Here is a 9,272-nt window from a genome sequence, read left to right on the forward strand (position 1 = left end):
TGGCTAATTTTGTATTTTTAGTAGAGACGGGGTTTCTCCATGTTGGTCAGGCTGGTCTCGAACTCCCGACCTCAGGTGATCCGCCTGTCTCGGCCTCCCAAAGTGCTGGGATTACAGGCGTGAGCTACCGCGTCTGGCCCTAAATTGTCTTTATACTATGATTACACTGTATGACTATGTAAATGTGAACAAGACTAGACTGAAATGTAGAAAAATTAAAGGTATTAATCAAGTTATGGGTGTGAAGCTAGGTTGAATTTGTTTTCCTATTTTGGTTTCTCTTAATATTACTGCTGCATTTTTTGTGCGTGTAATAGAAGAATTTTTCCCAAGTCAATGGAGTTTGGAAAATTTCCCACCAACAAGTTGGTATGGGACATTGAAGGAGTTTTGATTCGGCTAAATATTTGCCTGAAATTTTTGAATCCATTGACCATTGAGAGTGGAGTGACCTAGATCATTCCTTCACTCTGATACAAAAGGGGACTTGGAGTTACCGAGAGATTTGAATACATCTATCCAAGAACTGACTCTATGCAGGAGACAATCAAGGGAAATGATGGAGGAAAAGATGAAAAGCCCCTTCTCATCTGCTCACAGAGGCTGGTTCTACCACCGGCCTCTCCCACTCCCCAGGAATTCCGCTTGTGCCCCTGGCTTCACGCTCTCCTTGGGAGATTTATATAAATCGTGGCATCTTGTGCTGCCCCTGCAGACCTGTCACCTGGGAAGGGCACAGCCCTTTACAATCCTCTCCTGACTGGGGATTTGCAGCAGTAATCTCCATCCACAAGAAAATAAAATCCCGAGAAGTGACCTTCACTGTGACGTCCCTTCCATCTGCAGGGCAGCTAAGCTAGCCATTTGGGCATCATTAATGTTGTTTTGGGCTTCAGACATGTCCTGCTGCTGGTACCAATGCCCTGAGTTCAAGTTCCCTTTGGACTTACCAGCCTGACTCAGAAGAAAAAAAAACCACCCCTAGGAATAGCTGAACCCCTAACCTCAGCCGGGTAGGGTCGAGTCGGGCAGAAAGAAGAGGTGAGTGAGAGCGGCTGCCTCAAGGCAAGTGACTTTCCCCGAAAAGTCACTTAAGTGCCAGGTTGGTGGGCGTGTTGAGAGCAGCCCACCGGAGCCAGCACACAGGCTGTTCCCTCCGACACAGAAGTTGAGAGTCTCTCTTTCACCAGCACCTCCCACAGCCCATCGCAGCATTTTACTTTTACATACGCCAAGAATACTTTAGAAATGTTTTATCACGTTGCACTATCATGACTTACTAAGTAAACACCAGCAGGCATTTGATGAGTACCTGCTGCATGCCAGGTGCCAGCCAGGGCTAGGAGGTGACTTCCAAAATTACCTATTCTATTCCAGTGCCTTCATTTAAAAGATAGGCAAACCACAGCGCAGAGTGACTAGTGACCTGCCCAAGGTCACAAGACCTTGAACAACAGAGTCAAAACTTCAGCCTAGATCTCATGACTTCCCCTTCCCTTGCTCTTTCCAACATATCCAGACAAACATCTTGGGAATGGATGCTCAGGGTTGAAAGGTTGGAAAACAAGGGAACTAAGTAGGAAATTGTTTTGCTTTTTAAAATTATTTTTATTTATTTATTTATTTGAAACGGGTTCTCGCTCTGTCGCCCAGGCTGGAGTGCAGTGGCATGATCTCAGCTCACTGCAAGCTCCGCCTCCCGGGTTCACACCATTCTCCTGCCTCAGCCTCCTGAGTAGCTGGGACTATAGGCGCCCACCACCACGCCCGGCTAATTTTTTTGTATTTTTTTATTTATTTATTTGAAACGGGTTCTCGCTCTGTCGCCCAGGCTGGCTTCTTTCTTGTATTTTTAGTAGAGACGGTTAGCCAGGATGGTCTCAATCTCCTGACCTCGTGATCTGCCCATCTCAGCCTCCCAAAGTGCTGGGATTACAGGTGTGAGCCGCCGTGCCCGGCCCTAAATAGGAAATTTGAACTTCTGGGATTAAATCCAGCTACTTTGAATGAATGAGACAAATAGCCAAATAGCACCTCAGTATTTGTGATCGATGAATGACCTCCATCCCTCTATATAAAGCTGACACACATTCCTGCCTGGCTCTTCCTCCCAAGGAGCTCCTATCCAAACAGCTTATATAAATTGACGCCTTCCTCCCACCTTAGCCAACATTAGGTTGAACCATATGAAGTTGCCATTTTTTTATGGGTCAAAGCGGTAGAATATTAGCAGTTTCATATGGTTCTACCTGATACACCCTCACATACGCAGTAATAAAGTGTGCACCCAATGGAGAGGAAAAGGCACTGGGTGTGGGGAGAGGGGCTGGTCAGAGGCCTGAGCCTCAGTGTCCCCGATATATTAATAGCTCTGACCCCAGGACTGGAAGCCACTCACTCTTTGACTTCTTTGGAGGAAAAGTCCAGGTAGCGATTGCTGATCCACTGAATCTCAAACCAGTCCCGAAAACCATTGTTGCCGCAGCATTTGAACTCGATCTGCAGCATGTCGATGGTCTTCTTCATGAAACACCTGCCAGGGGTGTCTGTGTCCCGGTAGTACTTCATACCGTTCTTGAGCCCTTGGCCCAGGGTGTTCTCCAGCGAGCCCCGCAGCAGAAAGCAGCAGAGAGCCACGAGGAAGAGGACGATGTTGAAGAGGACACAGATAGCCAGGTATGGCTTCAGCCAGCGCTTCCATCTGGCGTACTTGGCCGGGTCCAGGGCGTCGTAGCAGATCTTCCCAGCCAGAGAGTTGAAGACACAGGATAGCACCCCCATCCCTATCAATGAGTTGGGCACAAAATGGCTCTCGGAATTATTCATCACATCGCTCCTCTTTCGGAGTTCAATCTTCAGGAACAGTCCTAGGCTGAAGATGATGATACCAGCCAACACAGAGAACCAGTTCATGAGCCAGAGCCCTTGGGCCAACTTGACCCGCTTCTTCTGGTCAAACTTGACTTTCAGTAGCGCCATGCTTGCCGAGTGTAGTCCGGGTTGCTTCCCGCGGCACAGCTCCCACCCCAAACCTTAACGAGCCCAGAGGCGGATGACTTAGGGCCTTGGGAAAAGTGCAGATGGCCCAAGCTGTAGGGAGCTGCCCTGGGGGCTGCCCATGTCGAGCCCTCCTAGCCTGGGATCCCTGCAAATGCAGTAGTGGTGGCAGGGGTCTCAGAATCTCAGCTTGAGCAGGGGCTAGTCCTGGTCCTGGGCGTTGTTTCTTCAGCGCCCTTCCCAGCCAAGAAGGGGCAGCCTGAATGCTGCAGATTAAAAGTGGGATCCACAAGACGTTTTGCTAATCTCTTTAGCCAGGTTCATCCCATTAGATAAAGCCATGCCGCTCTCAAAACATGGTCAAAAGCAGCCTCCAGGTACATGCTGGACCAGAGAGCTCTGGGTACAGCTTGGAGAATCAGGAGCAAAGGGCAAGAATGGCCAAAAGAATGGGCTGTATCTGGAGGTCTGGCTCAGACCATGTTGCTCCCCAAAAGCACATTTCCAGGCCAATCTCCTTCAACATTTAAAACTTTCTGTAGGTCAAATAAATTGTTATCCTCTTTGAAAAAAGAAATGACAGGGCCAAGCACAGTGGCTCACGCCTATAATCCCAGCACTTTGGGAGGCCAAGTTGGGTGGATTGCTTGAGCCCAGGAGTTCAAGACCAGCCTGGGCTACATAGGAAGACCCTGTCTCCACACACACACAAAAAAAAATTAGTTGGGCATGATGGCACGCACCTGTAGTTCTCCCGGCTACTCTGGAGGCTGAGGTGGCAAGATCACCTGAGCCTGGGGAGGTCAAGGCTGTAGTGAGCCGTGATCATGCCACTGCACTCCAGCCTGGGTGACAGAGTTAGGCCCTGTCTCAAATTAAAAAAAAAAAGAAAAGAAAAGAAAGAGAAAAAGGAAGGAAAGAAAGAAAGTGACAGATTGTAAGAAAACATTTGCAACTTGTAAAATTAAAAAGTGATATATAGTGGCCAGGCATGGTGGCTCATGCCTGTAATCCCAGTACTTTGGGAGGCCAAGGCAGGTGGATCGCTTGAACCCAGGAGGTGCAGGTTGCAGTGAACTGACATGGCCCCATTGTGCTCCAGCCTGGGCTACAGTGAGACTCTGTCTAAAAAAAAAGAATTAATATGCAAAAATGTTTTAAGTCCCACAAATTCACAATAAACAAAAATTCACAATCAAAAGATCAACAATCAACTGGAAAAGTAGGCAAAACCCAGGAAGAGACAATTCATAAGGAAACTTGGAAAGTCCAATAATCTGGAAAAGATCTCAACTTGAGTAATAAGCAGAAAAACGCAAATCCAAACAATAGTAAAAGACCAAAATTGGCCGGGCACGATGGCTCACACCTGTAATCCCAGCAGTTTGGGAGGCCAAGGTGAGTAGATCACTTGAGGTCAGGGGTTCAAGACCAGCCTGGCCAACATGGTGAAACCCCGTCTCTACTAAAAATACAAAAAATGGCTGGGCATGGTGATAGGCATCGGTAATCCCAGTTACTTGTGAGGCTGAGGGAGGAGAATCACTTGAACCTGGGAAGGGAGGTTGCAGTGAGCCAAGATTGTACCATTGCACTCCAGCATGGGTGACAAGAGTGAAATGACGTCTCAAAAAAAAACGACCAAACTTGATCCATCAAATTGAACATATGTCAAAATTCTGTCACCATACATCAACACAGAGAGTGGAAGTAGAAATGTACACTCTTAGTGAATCCATAAATTTATTATTATTATTAATTAATGGACTATTTTTTAGAGTAGTTTTAGGTTTACAAAAACAATTGAACAGAAAATACAGGGAGTTCCCATTACTCCCCAACTCCCCAACCAGTTTCTCCTATAATTAATATCTTGCATTAATGTGGTACATTTGTTACAACTAATGAACGAATATTGATGCACTATTATTAACTGAAGTCTATAGTTTACATTAAGGTTCAGTCTTTGTGCATATAATTTTATCACTTTTGCCAAATGCATAATGTCATATATTCATCATTACTGTATCATACAGAATAGTTTCACTGCTCTAATAACCTGCTGTGTTCCACCTATTCATTCCTCCTTCCCTCACTCCTCAGCCTGGGCGACCACTGTTTCTATAGTTTTGCCTTATCTAGAATATCATACAGTTGGAATCATACAATATGTAGCCTTTTCAGACTGACTTATTTCCCTTAGCAATATATGTGATTAATGATTCTCTGTATCTTTTCATGGCTTAATAGCTCATTTCTTCTTATCACTGAATAATGTTTCATCACATGGATGTACCACGGTTTATCCATTCACCTATCAAATAATATCCTGGTTGCTTCCAATTTTTGACAATTATGAATAAAACTGCTATAAACATCCATGTGCAGGTTTTTGGTGAAAAGTTTTCCATTCATCTGGGTAAATATCTAGGAGCACAATGGCTAGATTATATAGTAAGACTATGTTTAACTTTGTAAGAAACTGCCAAACAGTCTTGCAAAGTGGCTGTACAATTTTGCATTCCGACCAGCAATTTTTACTCCATGTCCTTGCCAGTATTTGATATTGTCAGTGTTTTGGATTTTAGCCACTGTAATAGTTGTGTCACCGTATCTTGTTTGAATTTGCAGTTCCCTAATGACATTGATCTTGTCATGTGTCATGTGCTTATTTACCATCTGCCTATCTTCTTTGGTGAAGTGTCTGTTCAGCACTTTTGCCTGCTTTTATTTTTTTTGAGTCAGGGTCTATCTATGTTGTCTAGGCTGGTCTCAAACTACTATACTCAAGCAATCCTCCCACCTCAGCCTCCTGAGTAGCTGGGATTACAGGTACCTGCCACAATGCCCAGCATGCTCACTTTTTAATAATGTTGTTTGTTTTCTTTAGAGTGTAAAGTTTCACAGCCCTTTGGAAGGGCAAGTTAGCTATACTATTATAATTTAAAAAAAAAAAAATTTAGAGATGGAGTCTTGCTGTGTTGCCCAGGTTGATCTCAAACTCCTGGGCTCAAGCAATCCTTCTGCCTCAACCTCCCAAACTGCTGGGATTACAGGTGTGAGCCACCTCACCCATCCTAAAATTTAAAATGCATTAAAATTCCCAAAGACCCAATAATCTCACTTCTCAGAACAGCCTGTGCATAAGTATAAGGGCTTTTAAGAACAAACCAAGGCCACGTGCAGTGGCTCATGCCTGTAATTCCAGCACTTTGAGAGGCCAAGGTAAGTGGACCACTTGAGGTCAGGAGTTCAAGACAAGCCTGGCCAACATGGTAAAACCCCATTTCTACTAAAAATACAAAAAAAAAAAAAAAATAGCTGGGCACGGTGGCAGGCACCTGTAATCCCAACTATACTCCCAGAGGCTGGCTGAGGCATGAGAGCTGCTTGAACCCAGGAGGCAGAGGTTGCAGTGAGCTGAGATCACACCACTGTACTCCAGCCTGGGTGACAGAGCAAGACTCCATCTCAAAAAAAAAAAAAAAAGAGAGAGAACAAACCAATCTTGTCATCAAATTCCTGTCCACCTAATACCAAAAAGGGTTTCATGATTAGAATATGAGGCCTGTGAGCACTTGGTGGCAAGTGGGTCAAATCTCTAATCCAGAATCTCTTTTCTTCCCTTATGTGCACTGATTCCCCTACACCAGACTCACCACCCACACACTCCTCTTCAAAGTCTCCAAATCACTATGTAAATCAGAGGAGTATTCTCCACAGGCAGAGGAGCTGTGAGAACTAAGCAATGAGACGTGAGTTTTCCCATCCAACAGTCACCTTGGAAAACAAAGCACTTATTCCATTGCTCAGCTCAAGTCTGGACTCCAATTGGGAATGACTTCCAAAGCCAGGTCCTGAGCCATATGGGGAAACATTCTTGTTATACTATTGTCACACAGCATTTTGGGTCAAAAACAATATTACCCAAAGTGATCACTCTTCTAACAGCCAATGTTGGCTTCTAATAGCTTTGGATTATCAAAGGATTTCAACTCTTTATCATTAAGGACATTGAAAAGAATCGCTGCCATATTTGAAGTTGCTTCGTTTTGTTTTGCTTTTTCCAAAAGGGGGTGTTCAGACAACCACAGGACTAATACCTCCTACAGAAAAAAAATTCGGAAGACGATTGTCCTGCAGTAAATAGGATGTAGATGACTGTGACTGCTATCACAGCCAGCCTCTTAGAAGCACACGTGCAGACAAGAGAAAATCAGAGGGAAGAAGAGGAAGAAAGATTTAATGTAGAAACCAGAAACAAAAATTTAAAAATAGCTCTACAAGGATAACCCGATTAGTCAGGCACCTCTTTCTCCTGAAATGACCTTGAGGTTGTAAATACGAGGGCGGTGCTGAGCCCAATAGCAAGTCTGTGGATGCCCCCTGGTGGTCAGAAATAGAATGGTTTCAATGGATGGAAATTTAACGCGCTCGCATCCCCAGCATGTTAAATTACCCAGAAAAGTAACAGAAAAAGAACAGACACATCAGAAATGTCCCTGGCCAAACCTTTCAAGTACGAATCAAGGCAAGCTATGGCGATGAACAAGCAGAGAAAAGTGGACTGCAAAGGAAGCAGTAATTTATCTGTCAGAGAAGGGAGGGCTCCTTCCTGCTTCCGGACCAACGGATATGAGTCTAGATGCGAGACATCTATTATAGAGATAATAGAAGAGATTAGCGGAATTAAGGATGGTTCACTTTTCTTCTTTAGAAATACCATTAATGCTGATCGCCTTCGCCGCCGCCCGCGTGCTCGCCTTAGCGCCCGGCCAGTCCTAGCCCCCGCCTCCGCCTCGGTCCGCAGAGCTCTCCCCCTCCCCACCCGCAGACAATGTCTGAGTCCAATAACCGCCCTGAGTATGCTTCGTTTTTCGCCGTCATGGGCGCCTCGGCCGCCATGGTCTGCCAGCGCCCCGCGCGCTGCCTATGGCACGGTCAAGAGCCGCGCCGGCATCGCGGCCATGTCTGTCATGCGGCCGGAGCTGATCATGAAGTCCATCATCCCAGTGGTCATGGCTGGCATCATTGCCATCTATGGCCTGGTGGTGGCAGTCCTCATCGCCAGCTCCCTGAATGACGACATCAGCCTCTACAGGAGCTGCCTCCAGCTAAGCGCCGGCCTGAGCGTGGGCCCGAGCGGCCTGGCAGCCGGCTTTGCCGTCGGTATTGTGCGGAAAGCCGGTGTACGAGCCACCGCCCAGCAGCCCCGATTATTCATGGGCATGATCCTGACCCTCATCTTCGCCGAGGTGCTCAGCCTCTATGGTCTCATCGTCGCCCTCATCCACTCCACAGAGTAGCCCCTCTCCGAGCCCACCAGCCACAGAATACGATGTAAAGACCACCCCTCCTCATTCCGAAACGAAGAGCCTACCGCACACGCACAGGGCCGCGGCCCCCAGTAGTTGATCTTGTACATTCGCAGTGTCCTAGTGCCCGTTGTCTGTTGCCCCGGCCTTGCCCCCGCCCGCCCCGTGCCGTGGACATCTGGGCCCACTCATCGCCCCTCCAGGCCCCCAGCGCCCCACCCCCTAGAGTGCTCTGAGTATGCAGGTGACTTAGAGTTGTGATTTCTCTTTACTGGATGTCTGTTTATGAAGATCTGGCCTGTTCCCGCGTCTGCGGAGAGGCCCTGGTCTCCCAGCTATCTATAACCTTAGCTAGAGTGTGGCCTTGTGGGTTCCTGTTGCTGAGACTTCCTGGATGGAGCCACCCTGGCTGCCGGGCCCTTGGCCCTGCGCGCAGCTCTGTCCAATAAAGTTCTCGAATTTGGGGCGGGGGGCGGGGAGAAAGAACCATTAATGCTGATACAATAACGACATTATACCGTTTTTCTTGGCTAGGCATGGTGGCCCGGCACTCCTGTAATCCCAGCACTTTGGGAGGCTGAGGTGGGCAGATCGCATGAGGTCAGGAGTTTGAGACCAGCCTGGCCAACATGGTGAAACCTCGTCTCTACAAAAATTACAAAACTTAGCCAGTGTGGTAGCAGGCTACTCCAGCTACTCGGGAGGCTGAAGCACAAGAATTGCTTGAATCCGGGAGGTGGAGGTTGCAGTGAGCCCTGATCAGGCCACTGCACCCCAACCTGGAAAGAAAGAGAGAGAGGAAGGAAGGAAGGGAGGGAGGGAGGGGAGAAAGAAAGAGAGGCTGGGCACGATGACTCACACCTGTAATCCCAGCACCTTGGGAGGCAGAGGCGGGCAGATCACTTGAGGTCGGGAGTTCAAGACCATCCTGGCCAATATGGTGAAACCCTGCCTCTACTA

General features: G+C 47.2%; 1 protein-coding gene and 1 pseudogene across 2 annotated transcripts in view; one reads left to right on the forward strand and one right to left on the reverse strand.

The window, feature by feature from the left end:
• PRPH2 (peripherin 2 (retinal degeneration, slow)) overlaps positions 1 to 3,272 on the reverse strand; it is a 22,272-nt gene extending 19,000 nt beyond the window's left edge. Inside the window, exon 1 of the mRNA XM_011986721.1 lies at positions 2,399 to 3,272. Coding sequence (XP_011842111.1) covers positions 2,399 to 2,979 — 581 coding nt within the window. The 5' untranslated portion in view covers positions 2,980 to 3,272. The remainder of the gene's footprint in view (positions 1 to 2,398) is intronic.
• A 4,461-nt stretch (positions 3,273 to 7,733) lies between these two features.
• On the forward strand, positions 7,734 to 8,780 carry LOC105544306 (annotated as a pseudogene). Its single transcript, XR_001006745.1, has one exon. The product of XR_001006745.1 is annotated as a V-type proton ATPase 16 kDa proteolipid subunit-like (transcript).
• Positions 8,781 to 9,272: the final 492 nt, after the last annotated feature.

This window comes from Mandrillus leucophaeus, unplaced genomic scaffold, assembly GCF_000951045.1.
Source record: "Mandrillus leucophaeus isolate KB7577 unplaced genomic scaffold, Mleu.le_1.0 Scaffold3, whole genome shotgun sequence".
Lineage (NCBI taxonomy): Eukaryota > Metazoa > Chordata > Mammalia > Primates > Cercopithecidae > Mandrillus > Mandrillus leucophaeus.